The sequence below is a fragment of the Apus apus genome, chromosome 6 (genome assembly GCF_020740795.1).
Source record: "Apus apus isolate bApuApu2 chromosome 6, bApuApu2.pri.cur, whole genome shotgun sequence".
Taxonomy (NCBI): Eukaryota; Metazoa; Chordata; class Aves; order Apodiformes; family Apodidae; genus Apus; species Apus apus.
Window position 1 is genome coordinate 27,937,642 of NC_067287.1, and position 18,029 is coordinate 27,955,670.

The 18,029-nt window shown below is 40.9% G+C and overlaps 1 protein-coding gene across 1 annotated transcript; it reads left to right on the plus strand.

Moving 5' to 3' along the window:
* The first annotated feature begins 3,061 nt into the window (after positions 1-3,061).
* Positions 3,062-13,232, plus strand: SUMO1 (small ubiquitin like modifier 1). The gene is made up of 5 exons (XM_051622907.1): positions 3,062-3,184; positions 8,256-8,330; positions 9,527-9,604; positions 11,347-11,418; positions 12,351-13,232. The coding sequence occupies exons 1-5, from the start codon at positions 3,173-3,175 to the stop codon at positions 12,417-12,419; spliced, it is 306 nt and encodes a 101-aa protein (XP_051478867.1). The 5' UTR covers positions 3,062-3,172; the 3' UTR covers positions 12,420-13,232.
* Positions 13,233-18,029: the final 4,797 nt, after the last annotated feature.

An 18,029-nucleotide genomic window follows, 5' to 3' on the forward strand; every position in this document is an offset into this window, starting at 1 on the left:
CCCTTAAGTGCGTCACCGCGGGGCCCCGCCCCCCGCGGCCCCGCCCCCCGCGGCCCCTCCCGCTGCGCAGGCGCTGCCGCCCTGAGGTCCGCCCGGTGCCGGTGCCCGCCCCGGTGCTCGCCCCGCCCCGCTTGTGAAGGTTTGGGCCTCCTGACGCGAAAAGGCCGCCCCTAGGCGCCCCCGCGGCTGCTCCGGGGGGCTGGTGCGGTTGCCGCCTGTGTGATCTGCTGGCCTGGCCGCTGGGCACTGTCCCCGCCACAGCCCTGCACGGGCTTCGGGCCCCCGGGCGCGGCGGTCGGTGGTGGGGACGGGAGAGTGGTGGTGACTGGAAATGGGCCTGTGCACGAGGGCTGGGGTGCCCAGGTCGGTGGCTCTTGTTTCCCAAGGGACTGCCCTCGGCTGCGCTGGGCGCCACATCCATCCCGCCCGCGGTGCCGGTCCGGCCGGCGCTCCCCGCCTTGCGCAGCGGGGTGGGTCCCCCTCGCCCGCTCCCTGCGCCCTGGGCTTTTCCCAGGGCCTTATCTGTGGATCTTCGCACAAATACAATTACAGAAATAGTTAGTTGTGACTGGATGTAGTTGTGTGCGTTTAAAAGGTTTGCTTCTCCAGCAGAGAAGTGACAAACTGAACGTATTTGAGAAATCAATTTGAAAGGGTGCTTATTTTCTCACGTTGCAGCCGTGTCCCCAGGATTCAGGCATTTCTATCCAAAGCTGTCCATTCGTGCCACCCGCTGGTTTCTGCTTGGCAAAGAGTGCCCTGGTGCCCCCTGCTGCATCTGACCTACTTCTCGCCTGGGCCCAGGCCTTGCTGAGTAACCAAAAAGCTCCGTGGGCAAAAAGCACCAGTCGTGGCACTGATAAATTCCCACTTACTTCACATTGAGAGTTACCTGCACTGAAAGCAGAGTTTTTCCTGCCCGCAGAAAGAGACACTCAAAGTAATGCTAGGGCTTGATTATTACCAGACATTTGTTGCTGCATTTTATGCTGTCACCCATGTGAGTCAGCATGTCTTTGTTTCCTCTTCTGCTTCTCTTGTAAAGAATATGCCGGAAAGCAAATAGTCAGAAAATCTGGGGATTCACAGAATTCTTAAGAATACTTCTTTAAAGGAAAGCGCTTTAGATAATATAACCAATTTTCCGACGTCCCACAAGTGATAATATTGCCAAAGAAATTATGTTAAACTGGAAAAAGAATTTTCAGAGCAAATATGTTACTTAGTTGCCTGACTTGAAGCACTTCATTCATCCCATTTGGCAACACTAACTGCCCTCAAGCAAATTGGCATTACAACATTACAGATTGACCTTAGGTTAAAGTTTGGTTTTACAATAAATTTGTTCTTGATGGACCAAAGAGGCTCTGCACAGGCTGGATGGGCCAGTAGTTTTGAGAAAACCACTAACAGCCCTTGGTTTCTAGATCACATCTGCAGCTTTGGAGGCATTAGTTAGCAGCAATATGAAGGAACAGAGGTGAAGTTTATTGACTTCAGGTGATTGAGATTGGTTGCAGATGGGGAAATCAGAGAAGTTATAAAACACCTCAGAAGGAAGTGAGGTGTATTAGCGTAAGTAGTCTTGGTGGAGCAGCATGGATGATTTTGGAAGAAGTAGTTTGTGTAAGTATATTTAGGTTTTTTTAGAACAAATTTTTAAAAATAGTTATTTTTCTGGTGTTTTTATGATAAGCATGCTGTCTGTTTGGGTTGTCCAAGAAGAAAAGCATGAGTTTTGTTGGTATTCCTCCATAGTGCTCCTGGGCTGAATAGAAATTGGCTTGATCAACCCTGCACAAATGTGGCTTGTGCCTTGAAGAGGTAACATATCCAGAAATAAGTGAGTTAGAGGAGAATAAAGGGAAGTGCTGTCACTGCTACTTAGTGTGTATGTTTCAATGTTTTCTCTTTATTGCTGTGTGTAGGGATAGGTGATGTTATTCCATCCCATAAGAGTGTCAGCTTTTATTATAAGATTGCATAGAAAAAAAAATGGTTAAATGAAGAATTGCACTGAGTTTCATGCTGAACTTTAACCTTAGTGCTATAAGGCTACACTTAAGGTTACTGCTCTTAAAGCCACGTTCATTTGGGAATAGTGGTGATGTTTAAGACAGAAAAAATACCTGGTTTTTTTCTGTTCTGGTAGTGTTGTGTTGCTGTGAAGCCCTTTAATGGCTTATTTTGGTGCTTTCTGTAGTGTTGCTAAGCTCATAATGAGCTCCTACTGTGAGCATGGCATAGTACAAACACAAATGTCTCTCCTGCCTGCTAGGCCTTGCCCAAGAAAGAGAATCTTAATTCTGTAGCCCTGTGTAGCATCTGTTTTGGTTCTGGTTACATTTTTTTATTTCATTGTTAATTCTGAATTATTTTCAGTTGTGATTAAGACAACTTCCCTTGAGTTTAGGTACTGGATAGCTTTGCTGGCTAGTGAAAGTGCATCCCTTAGTGTAACTGTGTCAGTAACAAGCTTTTAATCTGCTCTGTGCTGATATGTCTATCCCTAGAAGTCTGTGCAAATGCAACTGCTCTAGTGCAAGCTTGCTTAATACATGCAGGTTTGATTACTTGCATGGCCTCAATGATTTAAAAAATGCAAACTGTACATAAATAGAATAGTGAGTTTTGTTGTTAACTATGTATTTTAGTAAAAGCCTTAGCAAGTCATTACAGGGGGGTATAAGGAGAGTGACTTTGCCATAAAATCTCCTCGTGTTGGCACGGTTACACAAGTGGTCCTGGTTCCTCTGTGACAGGACAATTCGGCCGGACAGACGCTCCTTCAGTCGTCAGGCTGCCTGTAGCTAGCGGAGTTGATGAGAACACCCGCTTTCCCGCCAGCTGACAGGCCGCGAGGTGCCTCCCTGCAGCCCGGACAGAGCCGCCGTCCCCGCCGCGGTCTGGATGCCTTTCCCCCGCTCTGCCCGGAGCCGCTCCGGTGCAGGGCAGCGCAGGGCGCGGGCGGATCCCGGCGGCAGCGGGGGCGGTGCCTGCCGCGGCCCCCGGCGCAGCGGGAGGCGGGCCGTGCCGGGCGGGAAGTGAGCTCAGGCGCACAGGAAATCCCGCCCGCGCCGCGGCCTGTGTTTGCGCTGCGGGCAGAGAAAGGAGCGGAGCGCAGCGCCTGCAGCGGCCCAGCCCAGCCTGCCGCACGCAACGGGGCCGAGCCATGTCTGACCAGGTACGGGCGCCCTCAGCCCCGCCCGCCCGCCCCGGGGGTAGCTGCCGCCGGCCGCGGGGGACCGGCAGGGCGCGGGGCGGCGGCAGGCCCGGGGCGCGGGAGCAGCTGCCTGTGGCCCCCTCCCCCTCTGGCGGGGCAGCCCGGCCCCGTGCTCGGCGAGGGGCGGCCCGGGGCGAGCGGGGCCGCGGCCCCCGGGAGGCGCCGGGTGGGCGTTTCCCTCGAGGAGTGCGCGGGGGGCGCCGGTTTCCGACCGCGACCAAATTCAGGCCCCCATCCCCTCCCCCCCCCGCTTTAATCCCCCTTCGCCTTATCTCGGGGTGTTTCGCGAGGCGCGTGGGGCGGGCTCTAGGCGGGGTAATGCTGGGGCCGGCGTCCGGCCGGAGCGGAGGCGGCTCCGCGGGGCCTCGGGCCGGGCTCGCCGCCGGGGCAGCCGCTGCCCTGGAAACCTGGGAGCGCAGCGAGGGGTGAGCTGTGCTGCACGATGGTTGGTTCCTTTCGTTTTCCATTTCCTAGGTGTGTGCAGGATGCTCCTTCCCGAAGCAGGCTCTGTGCAGGTTCGGCTTGACCTGCCGGGTCCTGTTTGCCCGAGGAATGCCAAGGGAGCGGGCTTGGGGAGCCCAGGCTTTCCGGGCTGAGCGCTGCTGACCTGTGTTAAACTCCCCGTCCTTCGCCACGAGTCCGTCCTGCCTCCGCTCCTCATATATCGTTACGTTCTTGTTAATTCTGACTTCTCAGCTGGTGACTTGGTTACTTTTATCACCAGTTGCCGGCTCGCTTGGCGGACATGTATACAGCTCTTTGCTTACAGCTCTGGCTTGGGCTATGTGACCTGCTGGTAGCAAGTTAAAACAGCATTTCGGGTTTATGTTCTGCTCTGCTTTATTTTTTTGTTATATTGCCTTCCTGTGGCAGTGTTTTCGAACTTTGTTATGATGATTCGACTTTAGAAAAATCAATGTCAGCTACAAATGTTTCTTGCGGTGCAGTGAAGTCAAGAACAGTACTGGTGCCACCCAAGAAATTAATGGTATCCAGAGACGAGACTAAGCTTAGTGCATATTGCCTGTTTTGAGAAACAGCCTTGATACATGATAATCCGTGAATAGAAGCCACTGCGGTATGTACTGGTGGTCTTCTTCCTGCCCCCCCCCCCTTGGCTTCCCAGCACAATCAATCTACTGGTGAGGATGTGCTGCAGCCTATTTCTGCCTGTGGGACTGCAGCCAGGAGCACAGCTTCTGCTGGCACCCATCAGGACACGTTCCCGTGTAGTAAAGTATGTGAAAGTGGCTGCACAAAAAAAGGCTAATTTTGAACTTGATTTTGTAGACAGATCTTCACGTGATCTGCTCTGTAGCTCTCTGCATTTGTGAACTAAGGCATGTTTTAACACATAGCTTTAATTAGGTAATTCCTTTTCTGGGCAAGTTCTGCTAAAACACATACATATTTGTTCTTTGGGAATGCTTGAAGTACATAAAATTTATCACATACAATGACCTTTTTAGATGCATATCTTAAGTCTTTGAATGAGGATCTCGATTTTTAATTTATCTTTTTCTTAATAGATAAGCTAAGCATTATTATGTTGTTTCATTCACTTTTGGGGGACTGTGCAGCAAGAGCTAAACAGATAAGTAACAGTATAACAGGTAATGAAGCACTGTAAATCTCATTCCTCTGTTTATAAACCCTGCAGAAACAATTAGATTACCCAAAATTCTGGATTGCTTACAGTGTCTTCCTTTCTGCACCCTAGAATGAAGTTAAGAGAACATAATTTGTCACCAATTATGATAATTTTGGCTTGTCAGTTTACTATAAATCAGAATACTTGATTTAGTTACTTTAATTCCAATAGGAAATTAAGTTTTATGCTAAGTAAAAATACTTGCAAGAAAGGCAGACTTCAAAAACACATGGAAGCTCGTTGGGATCTAAGCAGAAACAAAAATAGGGTTTTTTTTTCCTTACCCTTCAAGGGTCTTGGGTTGTTTTTGCTTTAATTGAATCTAGATGCTGGCATTTTTATCTCCTCATGTGCTACTAACAAAGAATGCTATTGTTTGTATGCATTTTTCTGCTTCTATAAGAAATGTAGGAGTTTATTTGTTAGGAAGTGTGTTGAAGCAGTATTTCTCTAGTGATTTTATTTTTGGGTTTTTTTAATATTATCTAAAGTGTTCTGAGTATAGTGGTTTTCTTAGGCTCAGACATGGCAGTTTGAGCACTTCAGAAAATTGGAGGAGAAAACTTAGAATATATTGCCTTACAGTGTTTTTGTGGTTTCATTAGTTGCAGTAGCAATACCAGTGTGTTTCACCCAATAAACTTTGGGTGCTTTTTATGGTTATTAATTTAGTGTTCATATATAAATGTGAGACAGTACTAGGACCCTTATTTTATGCTATTTAGGAAAACTGTGGAATGAAGCCTTTGAAACTTCAGGTATCTAATGAAAAGTTAAGAAATTGGAGTGTTGTGGTATTCCTGCTCTGCATGGCAATCTTTTTCTTTGTACTGTTTCATGAGATACCCTAAACATCAGGGTTTTTTACAATGCAAGTAGAAAGTCTGGAGGCTTGCTTGAAGATTGCTGATTCAGAATTGTGTTAGTGAATGCTTGTGGTTTAGTAACTTTGCAATTTTTTTGCTTTCTTTGTTTTTAAGTGTTCTTGTGTTAGTTTTACCGTTGGGCCTTGAAAGGCATTACAGTTCACTCACAAAGTGCAGGGAGCTATTTCATACTTGCTGGATCTTGTTGTGTTCTGATTTCAGATAGCTCGGGGGTTTTTTTAAGCTTCAATTATTGGCATTGTCAACACAGATTTGATCTTGCTACTTTATTTTTCCTGAAACTACAGCTCTGTTTGCTCTTATTTTATGGGTGAAAGCTTACTGGAGCTTTAAAGGAGCATCTTTATGGTATGATCCTTTGAGACTCCAGTTCCCTCTGCTTTTTTTACTATTTCCTGCTTCCCCTATTTATTTTTAGTACTATAGCCCTCTTTCCCTGGGAGTAGGAATCAAACATCTTTTGAATCATTGATTTCCTCTTATTGGCCAGAGGCACTCCCACAAGAAGTTGTTGTACCTTGTACAGGTTGATTTGTTTTGGAAAGCTAAGCAGGTAGATCTGTTGCAATGCACAGAACTGTATGAACTACAACAAATGTCTGTACTGCTGGGATAATGTGCCACTGTGCAGCTTGGTGACTGACCTGAAATGTCATGTAAAGGGACAGGATGCTCTTAATTTATTTTTTTTTTCAGTGATGGCAAAACAGGAGATAGTTTTGAAGTTGCAAACTTCAGATCTATAGAGATCTGAAACCTCTGATTCCTAGAGGTTAGTAATCCTGCATATTGACAGTAAAAATGCCAATTGCGCAAGTTATTTGAACAAGTCACAGTTTGTTTGGGTTTTGGTTTTTTTGCTCTTTAGTCAGAAGTGGAAAGCAGTGTATTTTTATTGCCATAAATAGACCCATGAGGTTAGAGTTCAGATATGTTAGGGAAAACTTTGGTGGGGAGCATAGTTACTGTAACCATTGAAGACTCACACTTTTGAAGTGACTTGCTTGGAAACCTGTGGATGTCTAGTTTCTTGAAAGCTTAGGGTCAGTTTTTGAGTTTGAGCTTGAAGGGTGATGAGTCAGTCCTAGCAGTCCAGGTTGTGCCCAGGTGGATATTTAAAAAAAGAAAAGAAAACCATGTGGAGTCTCTTGCTCATACTTTTTTGTCATCACAGAAACTGAATGGCTTGAGGCAGTGAGTCAAAATGATACAAGGAGCATTTCCTCTCTTGTTCCTTCAGACTGAGACTGGTACAGACAGGGGAGGTGTTTGCAGACTTTTCTGCCTGCCCTTCCCTGCATTTTTAACATTCAGAGTAGTTGCACATTTTTCAGCCTCTTAAAGGGGGAAAAAAATACTCTTGAAGGAACTTGTCTGCTGTTTTAATCCAGATACAGAGACCTTTCTGGATGGACTTAATACAGAAGGTCAATATGTGTTTTTTGGGGGTTTGGTCCTGAAGTTCAAGTCCAATCATACAAAGGATATTTCTGTAATACTCAGCAAGTAGTCTGTTTAGGGCTGGGAAAATGTATGTGGTAGGCACCTGTACATATTTTACTTTGTCTTGTGTTGAAGAATAAAATATAAAAGGAGTATTTAAAAAATTATCAGCAGGGTATCCTAATTTCTGGCTACTTGGCAAGATTTCATCAGCTATTATCTGAACCTGAGGCGATGTCTGTGTAAAATGTGTTTGTGCTGCAGTGCAACATAACTAAAGGCCTGATCCAGAGTATGTTGTGACAGGGATGGGGTTAAGAGTACCTGGACCTTTCACTTGTCTTATCTGTCAGCAGCTAACATGAAAATTTACATTCTCAGTTCATGTTTTATGGAACGTAACACTTAAACCCTTTTGATGAGCTTTAGTGCTCAAGTTGTTGAATCAAACTTGTCTGTGCAATTCTTACTCCGCAAAGAACTGCAACTTTTAAGAACCTTTAAATATTGTGATCTTAAAGCAAGCATGCTGTAAGGAAGCTGTTAGTTGTTGGTGTTTTGTTGTCACTGAATATAAGGTGGCTGACCATCCTTCTGGAAGTAGTGACTAGTGTTGAAGCAATAGACTGAAAAATGTTGCCATGGTTAACTCCCTTAACACTGAAAGGGTGTCTCAAGTGCTTTCTGTTTACCTCCTCATGCTGTTATTTTTTTTTTCTGTCAAATATAAGCCTCTTAGTATACTTCCTGTATTTCTTTTTTGCAGTCTGTTGACTAGGAGTTAGTGGTACAAAATCATACTTATCATTTTTGCAAGTGTCATCTATTTCCAAATGATCTTTCTCTTATCTCTGAAGTTCTTCAGTGTTTCTCATACAGGCAGACAGACAGCCTTTCATAATACTGTGTTGCTATTATTTTCACACAGAGAAAGGAAGAAGGTGCCTTGGATAGTCTGATGTCATGTAATAAGGAGGATGATAACTATCTTATTGTCCAGTGAAAATAAGTGTTGAACTGATTAGATTTTTTTTTCATGTTTTTCTTGTAGGAGGCAAAACCTTCAGCTGAGGACTTAGGAGACAAGAAAGAAGGGGAGTACATTAAACTCAAAGTCATTGGGCAGGTGAGTTTTTACATAAGAACTTGTTGATATTTGGTGGAGATGTTTTTGTACTGTAGAAGTAAACAAGTGAAAATTGATACTTGCACTTCTTCAGTGTAGATTCTTCCCTGCCATAAATGACTTACCAATTGCCAGTTTTCTTTAAAAGCTTGAGTGACTTACTCCTATGATTCAGCATTTGGTTAGCATGATCCCTATCTTAAAACTAGGACATTCATTTATCCAAGGATATGAATAAAATATGTGGCAAAATTAATAACTTCAGGTTTCGAGAGTTCATTTAGTACACTAAGCATGAGATTAGCTTTCTTGGACAGACAGGAAGAGGATTCTGTTGCCTGGCATGTTGATAGATGTGAATGGTGGATTATAAGTCTGAATTCAAGTTGCATTGGAATGTCAATGTCAAGATCCTTCTTGAACAGAAGTCCTTCTGTGCAAAGAACCTCTGGCTTACATGACTTAACTCAGTATTGTTTATTGGAGTATTAGTGCAATTACTGTGCTGTTGACTGGAGATGGATGACTTTAAGCAGGACTAACACAAACTAGCTTGCTTCTTGCTAGTTTAGTCAGCAGTGATGATAACACATTCAAAAGCTTTTTGTACAGAATCTCTTGCAGTCTGTTTTGTCTGTAGCTGTCTTGATAGTTGTAGTTACTCATATCTTATGGCTGATAGACTATAGAATAATGAGACCTATAATTTTTCCTTAGGTTAGTGTCGTGTTGCCAAGTCTGCTGAGTATCCCAACTTCTGGATAATTACCTTAATTGGACAAAGTTTTGGATATATTTTGAGTTGCAAGCTTTAACTTGTTTCTTTTGGAATGTTAGAACAGAAGTCCCCTGTGTTTCTATGTTTGTATTTCATAAGTACATCAGCTGAGGGAAGATGGAAGCACAGACTGAACCATGTATGGTTTTTAGTACTTTTAAATCAAAAACCTTCATAGTGAGCCTAAGGCTGTACTGTGCCATCTGTTTTGAACTAGAGCTTCCTGTGGAAGGCCTTGATGAATTTAGTGAATGATAGATCATCCTGAAGGCTCATTTTATGATACACTGAGGTATGCATGGTGATAGTTAAACTGTATTCAATGTTAGTTTTGATTGTTCTTCTGAATGAAAGTCTTAAAATTGGCATAAAGGAAGCAGTTACTACAAAGAGAGTAACATTTCTTTTCTGTTCTTAGGACAGCAGTGAAATTCACTTCAAGGTGAAAATGACAACACACCTCAAGAAACTCAAAGAATCATACTGTCAAAGACAGGTTTGTGTAGCAGTGACTTTTCTCACTTCTTTCAAATAAAGACATCTGTTGAGACAGTCAAACTTATCATGGGGACAGGTATCTGGCAGTACAAATACTATGTATCTCCAAATTTCTTTTGCCAAATAAAGGTATTTCTACTTAAGACAGTTGTGAATTTGTAGTAGTAAGTTAGAATGACTGAAAATATACAGTGGCTGCTCAGAAGGCATAGAAGTTACCTTTTAAACTGCTGAGGCATGCATTTATATTTACTGTAAAATCTTTCTCCAAGCAAAATTCCCTTAAAGCTGTAGAATGTGTAGGGTAAGAAAAAGCAGCCTTAGGCATTGTTACAGCTGTAATATGTTAATTGATTAGTACTAGTTGTTATGCCCTAAGGTAAAGGAATCTGCAGCATTAATTGTGAATGTAGGTAAAGTCTTCACTTAGATGCTATGGCAGATATTATGGACTCACTGATGCTGTTTCCAGAAGCCCTGGCCTAGTTTATCCCTAGCTTTGGGGATAGAAGCCTTGTATGGTCTTTTCTTGAGTAACTGTGTTGGTGTTCACTTCAGGAAATATAAGAAATAATACTTTAGTTTTTGTCAGAATGGCTTGGGACAAGTGGAACTGGTGAATTTTTTGCTGTCCTTCTGGAGTAGGAGGAAAGAAAAGATCAAACACCAGAGATATTTGTAGCCAAGTCCAAACAATTAAATTTTTTTTCATTTGAAAAACTTGAAAATTTAAAGTCAGATTTTAGAAATAATCATACATGAGTCTTACTGACTGATGAAAATGTATGTATGTGGAATTATTTTTTTACAAAATAAGTTAATGTTTGAATGAATCTGTCTGGGCTGAATTCTGGATTGTCTTGTTTTCCTTCATCAGTAGTCAATACTGTTTTTCGTGTCAAGTAGCTCTTCTCTGGTAAAGGAACTGTGACCATGCCTTCCAAGTTTGCCAGAGAGGTTGTTGAAATAGTGTGAAGAGCTGTTTTTTTTCCTGTGGATTTTACTACATAGTTATTTGCAAGCAATATTTCAGATCTAGTTGATGTGCAAGCTAGGTCATATTTCACTTGTGGTTTTTTTGGTCATAACTTGAGAGAGAAGAAAAAGGTGTTTGCCTTAACTATTGAGGTGGAGTATGATATTCTGCTGTAATACAGGCACACTATGCAATAGGCATACTGCAATTTTATTTTACTTATCATTGGGATGCTCCTATCTCCCTGTTTGAATGGTGTTTCTTCTTTGTCTCTCTCAGGTTTTTCTTGTAGAGCTTTTGCAGAACTGAAAACAGTAAAGGTTGCTATTCCTTCCTGTTGTTGTAGAAGTTCATAAAGTAAACATGGTGTTCCTCCTGTTGTCTTAGTACCTTTAATAAGGGTGATATGCAGTTCAGAAAAAGACAGGACCTTCATGTGTAATGTTGTCTCAGAAGAGAGAGTGTAGTCAGTATGTAATTTGTGAAGGAAAAAAACTACAAGGGGAAAAAAGCTAAGGAAACTTCCAGGCTGTTGAGCTAGAATTCCAGTGAGACTTTAGAATAAACATGTGTTTCAGTACTGTCATGTTCTTTGAGTCACTTCTTTGTCGTCTGCACAGTTGCAAAAGAATAGCTGAGCTCCCTGCGTAACAGGAACTAACATTTGACTTTCACATGTGGTGTTTTTATTGAAAATGTTTTGCTTGTAAATCCACACAAGTTCCAGTAATTTTTTTTTCTTGTACATCTGTTTCTTTTTTTAGGGTGTTCCAATGAATTCACTCAGGTTCCTCTTCGAGGGTCAGAGAATTACTGATAATCATACCCCCAAGGAGGTGAGTTTTTTTTCCTAGAAAAAGTGCTGCACAGTTCACTAGAGAAACTGAATATCAAATTGACTAGTTTCTCTGTTCTGCTAGACTGTTAAATAGAATGAAGGTGTTAAATAGAATGATAGCCAACTTTTTGGACTATACTTAGTCAAATACAGTCTTAATTGTCTAACTAGAGTTTATGATAAGGATGATATGCAGTTCAGAAGGAGACCAATTGAATCTTCATGTTGTCTCTGAAGAATGTAGTCACTGCTTATCAGAGAAAAAAATCTAATGGAACTTCCCAGTTCTTGAGCTAGAACTTCAGTGTCACTTCAGAATAACTGTTTTTAGTTCACATTTATTAGATTGAAGTGTTAAGTAAACAGAAGACAGGTTACTTCTGATGTTCAGTGACTTCCACCAATTGTTATGACAAAGCAGGAAGGAACACTTATGTTTATGGCCTTCTGAAAAATCAGAAACTTATGTACTGTGAAATTGAATGAGTTGCCCTCTTTGAGAGCACAGTTGTAAACAGGCTTTAGGTTTTAGCTATCTTGTGAGCTGGTAGTGTGCTATATATAATTCATGTGGCCGTGCAACTGGTGCATGTACTGTGGTGTTGGTTACATTTCTGTACATCTGTTGCCCAAGAAGGGATTTAGAGAAAGGTAAAGCTAGCAGCTTCCAGGCTGATACATACTGCTTCACAAGCAGATTTAGACTTCAATGATAAAGCTTTTCCTTTGACTGAGATACATAAGACTGAAGGAAAAGGATGAAAAATCAGGAGTGTTGGTTAGTGAGATGGTGACTGAAGTTTTTTTTCACCCCTTTGAACTGTGATGGGACAGAGGAACAAAACATTGTATAACTTGTCTAGGAGCTGCTCTGAATTCAGCATGCCAGATTTATAACAATTATATGCTGTCTTTTCTCTGTTCTCACAGCTGGGGATGGAGGAGGAAGATGTGATTGAAGTTTATCAGGAACAGACGGGGGGTCACTCAACAGTTTAGATCCTTCTGTTTGTTTTCTTCCCCCTTGATCCTTTTTTATTTTTAAATAATAGTTCTTTTGTAATGTGGTGTTCAACACTGAATTGAAACTGGCACCCCATCTCTGGGAGTTTATTTTCAAGCGTCTGGTATTTTGAATTCTCGTGCTCATTATACACTATTGTTTCTGTTTTCATTGTGCTGAACTTTTGTGATCCAGCTGCAGCCCTGCTCCCCTCTTCCCTTCTACCCCCCCCCCCCTTTAGAAATACACGTACACACATGCATTTGTATGTTCACTAGGTTCGTGCAATTTCAGGCACGAAGGCTGTAAGATCTGCCAGGTGGGCGAGTGTTCTTAATGACTTCCATATCTGCCCTGAAGTTTTGATGTGTGACTGTTTCACTCCTGGACTATAACTTTCAGTGCGAGATGAAGTTTTTCAGAGAACTAAACTGTGGAGAAATTGTGTATCCATAACTCAGAGCTATTTTGCTTAAATTGTGCTGATGGCCCAACAAAGAAGATTTACCAAGTTGGAAATGGAAAAGCTAGAACTGTTGTCATCTGTACTTTGCTCCAGAGATGGATTTGCTGAAGACATAAAATTGAAAACCCTAATGATTTCTAAGTCTTGCCAGAAGAGCCCAGAAGCATTTTAACTTCATATAGCAATTAGTACAGGCAAGTATTCATGCAAGAATGTTCACAGCACACAACTGGTGTTACTTTGACACTCTTGTTTGTACCTTTTGGCCTGGGACGTGGGTTTTGAATGGACATTGTCTGTACCAGCTTCATTTAAAATAAACAAAAACAATTTTATAAAACAACTTGTATTTTCTTTTCAAATGTTTGAAAATTAGCAAAACCATACAAATTTCTAATTAGGGCATGCTTTTCCAGTAACTATACTTGGAAGCCAGAAAAAAAATGTGCTCTGTAAATATACCTCATTTTAAAAAAGAAATTACTTTTTTCTACTTGCCACAGTAAAATCCTTGATTTGCTTGGTTTGCAGGTGGCTATTTGAGACTACTAGCTATTTATTTTCTTATTAGAGAATATTCACATACAGTTACATACAGCTTCACTTCATGAACAAAAAGTAAATGAAAATGCAACTTGGAAGGAAATACGAAGATGTTTTAATGTCTACATTCCATAGGATCATAGTACCATTACATAATCTCCCTATGATGGATGACATGGAAGAATCATTATAGTTCATCTGGCATCATGAGGGTCCACTTCATTGGATAGCTAGTTGAAGTTTCTAAACGTTCAGTTTGAGAATGTGTTACTCTATAGAAGTTCAGATAGGAGGCTAGGGGCAGGGTGGTGTGGAGAGAATGTTTCTGCACTGTCCCTTTCTGCAGATAAATAAGATTTTTTTCTGATTTGGTTTCCTAAATCAAGTTCACTTTGAATTCTAGCTTCTTTTAAAGACACATTAGTGCTGGCATACTTGGAAGAAATTGCAGATCTTGAATTACTAGTTTTTATGGCACTTGCTGTTAAAGCTAGAAATGCGTTTTCTCTCATGCTTGTGTTTTTTTGTCCTGTTTCTGATTTAGTAATGCTTTTGTACACATAGTTGCACTAAGCAATTTTCTAAAGATTAAAAGCTTTGTTTACAAAATGTCAGAATATGGGGTTTTCTTGAATATTCTATGTAATTCAATTCTTAGGGGGTAAGAGGGATTGCTACTGTGATGTAGAACAACATGGCTTCTTTGCACTTATTTCTGATGGCTTTTTTAGAATACTAAATATATCTGCTTCACAACTCCAGAAATAAAACAGCCTTGTGATTATTATCAGATTATCTTTAAATTTGCATAATGCGCTTGTTAGTAGACAAATTCCCATTATCCCTCTTCTGCAAGTTATGAACTGAGGTGCAGGGGACAGCAGTTTACTCAGGTCACTGGAAGCTGAAAGTGGAACTAGGAACAGAATCCAGATACTCTGGGTTTGATGCTAGTACTCTAATTGCAGCATCACTTTGCTTCTTACTGTTCACTCTTCCAAATCTGTTACACATGCTCACTTATATCAGCTTTCTAGCTGAAGCACTGCATTTAGTTCTCTTGAGACTATGAAGGAGGGTTTCCTGCAGAATGCAGCTTCAGTAGGATGAAGCTCAAGGCGAAGATTTCTTTTTATTGTGTAACCTTGTCCTAAAATACATCTCTACAGAGTGGATACGGTATCAGTGGCAACCTGATTTGACCTCTTTCTCAGACTCCACTGTGAAGCCTCAGCTGAAGCTTCAGTGGAGCTGCTGGTCTAAAACAACATCTATACTAATAACTTGATAGAACAGTAATAATAGAAACTGTACTCTGCCTCAATGATTAGTATTGAGAACTTCATGTAGAGTGATAAGATGGACATGCTGCACAGATGCAATAGTACCTTTTTAAGGAAGCTTATTCTTAGAAGTTGTACATTGAAATAAAACCTGAAGTTTGAAGTCAAGGAGCAGACAGGCTTGAATTTAATTTCTCTGGAGGAATTAATACTTTTCAGAGAGTTTCTTCCTGGAAAGATGGTCTGGAGTAGAATATCTAAACCACTCATAACTTTGAAGCACATGACTGGAAGTCAAGTTGGCCTTCATATGTTGGAGAAAAAAAATCTTTTTTCTTCCTGCAATTTTTCTTTACCTTTGTTTACATGCTTACCTGCATATTAGAAGAATTGAGTTCCACTGTTGATGGTGGGAGAATTAAAGCATCTTCACTGAATCAGTTATCCTTGCTTTATTTCTAATTGTGAAATTAATATATTTAATATTATGATGGGGTATAAAAGCTGTATTGATAAGTCCTTTACAAAAATTATTAGTCTCAAAAGATTTTTTTAAGCTGATGTGTTTAAAGGATTTGTGTAGTCTCAAGTATGAATATATCTCCATGATCATCAGTTTGACAAAAAGGTGGTTTTAAGTTAATTGTGTAAATGTTGGCAGGATTTGAATGTCAGTTAGGATGTCAAATAATGCTGGAACTTGAAGTCTGCCACAAATTTTGACTAATCATATGTTGTTTTAGAAGCACTACAATATATACTAGTTTTAAACTTCTACTTGAAATTGAAATTACTTTAAATAATACAATGCTAAAATATTTGTGCTGACCTGTCTTCTGTATGTACTTCTGATTTATTGCTTTGCAGGTAAAATTTTCTTAAATGGGAAGATCAGCTTCTGAGGCACCACAGAGAACTACAGGAGTTACGAAGTTGGAAGTAAACTGGTTTTGTTTTGCTTTAAGACTTGATGCATATTTAATGAAGTTCAGCTTCAATTTGGACTGCAAAAATCTAGTGTTCTTTTCCACAGGAGACTAGAGGAACTGCAATATTAATTGAATCTATGAATGTTAGACTTCCTATGTTAGATAATATTAGAGAAGCAGAAAATAAGATAAACCTGATTGATAGACAAGTTTTACCTTGCTATAGTTTCTCTATTGTCTTATTGTTGCTACTGAAATCTAGCCTTTTCTTAAACAGTAGCATGCTTATTGCAGTGTGTTGGTTTGGAAGATGCCTCCAAGTGTCAGCACTGAGGTCTTCAGACGTTTTGTAAACTGATAGTTGCATTTTCTTTATTAACACAGAATGGAGCAAAGCATCTATATTCTGGCATCTCAACAGATCTGTCTGGATTCATTTGTACTAGCTGATGGAATGTGACTTAATTGCTATCAATAGGGTGGATGCACAGACTCGTGTTGCAGTCCGGGAAAATAATTTGTGAATGAGTTGCACCTATCTTGAAAAGGAACACTTCCTCTTTTGAATTGATTGGAATGTTTAATTAGACTGGGACTGAAAGAGCTCATTACAATTATCTATTCCTGGTATCAAGCATTTATTTATTCTTTTGATGATTTTCAGACCTCATTTTTTCAAGCGGCTGAAAACAATAAAACTTCCATGGACATGGAAGATCTTAAGGGTGTTCTAGTCTAGCAACTTCTATTAGTGGTGCTCATTGGAACTGCAGATGTTCAGATCCGCTCTTTGCCTGCAAACAGTGTTAATAAAGCGGATTGCAGACACAGGACAGAATTCCTGCTTGGGTTAGAAAGCTGAAGCTTTGACTTGAAACCTACACACTCAGCTCGTTGCTGGTTCACTGGTAGTTCCTTTGCCACATTGCATTCTGAGGCACTGAGCCTGGACAGGAGATTGGACCTCCTCCAGGGGGTGGCTTTGAGGAAGGTTTGGAACAGGTTGGAAGAAAATGTTGGCTTATGCTAATACGGTCTCATGGGCCAGAATGTTCTCCTGTCACAACAGTATGAATTGGGCAAGCAGGAGATGGTTATTCCTGCTTAGCTGTAGTTTGCATGTATCCTTTTATTCCTGGTACTGCTTTGTGCCTGACAAATTGATCTAGGTTTCCCTTAAGAAGGCCAATTATGCAATTTGCAGTGTTACAGTATGTGATATACAGACTCCCTGTGTTCTGAGGTGCTGGTAGGAATGAGTTCTGGAAGCACGTGACGGAGTTTTCTCTGATGGACTGCATAAAGGTAATAATAGTTAAGATAAATGGGGAAATCTAGTTGGGGTTTTTTCTGTAGCCTAAATAGATCTTAGAAACTCATACAGTATACAGATAACATTTTATGTGAATTGCTGATGGAATTTGGGATAACAGAAATCTGGTTAAACAGGAAAAGAATTGCATTGTGTCTTGGGAGTTCTAATTGAAGGTGGCTTAACTAACTCCTGAGGTGCTGATGCTTCTCTTCAGTGTTAACTGCACTGATGGTACTTCTGACTATGGAAGTCATTTTGTATAGTCTGGCACTAAGTGTAAAGATATTACTGAGAAGAAAAATAACTTCACTCTGATTAATGGCTACGTACCTGATGAAAAGCTGGGCTTGTGTGTTTGTTTCTTCTAGAGCTAGTCTAGCATCTTCCTCGTTCTTCATCTGGTCTTCAGCCTTGTATCTTCTTCCAGTTTCTTCTTTTGTACTCCAGGTGTTGTTCTGCTGTCATCACCAGCTCCTGACATTCCTCCTCTACCTACATTGCAGCTCCTTTTTATCTGTGTTTTTCTGCCTCTTAGAAACATCACCAACTAGTAGTTGCTCACATGCTTCCTATTTAGGAAATGTTTTTTATCAATTAAAAATCAAAATAAAATTTTGTTAAAATACTGACATTATGAGTATTTAATATTGTCTCAAATGTGAGTTTGTCATATATTGTCATTGGATTTGTAAAAAATCTGCTTGGCATTTAGTTCAAGCCTTCTTCTGCAACTGTTTATCAGAAGTAGAATATATATATTTACACTATGTAGTTATTGGGACTCTGGCTTTCAGAGAAGATATATAATGAAAACAAGAAATTAACAGATGTAGCATGAAGTTGTTCTTGCTAGCATCTTGCAGTTGCATTGTAGCTAGGTTGTGGAATTTTTCCAGGCTGCAGGGACCGTGGAAGAGAGGACTATTGTTACTATACCTGCCTCATAGAGAAGGAACAGCTGAGGTACTGCAAGTTTGGGACTTTTGGAGTTGTAGGAATTCTGTGCCAGAGTCATAGGCTAAGCCTATGCCTTTACTGGAAATCATCCATTTGGTTGGATGATCTGCAGC

Bases quoted from the DNA above. Each gene is read 5' to 3' on its own strand.
- SUMO1 (XM_051622907.1), top strand. The intron at 9,605-11,346 runs GTTTGTGTAGCA...TTCTTTTTTTAG, and splicing joins AATCATACTGTCAAAGACAG to GGTGTTCCAATGAATTCACT. The intron at 11,419-12,350 runs GTGAGTTTTTTT...CTGTTCTCACAG, and splicing joins ATAATCATACCCCCAAGGAG to CTGGGGATGGAGGAGGAAGA.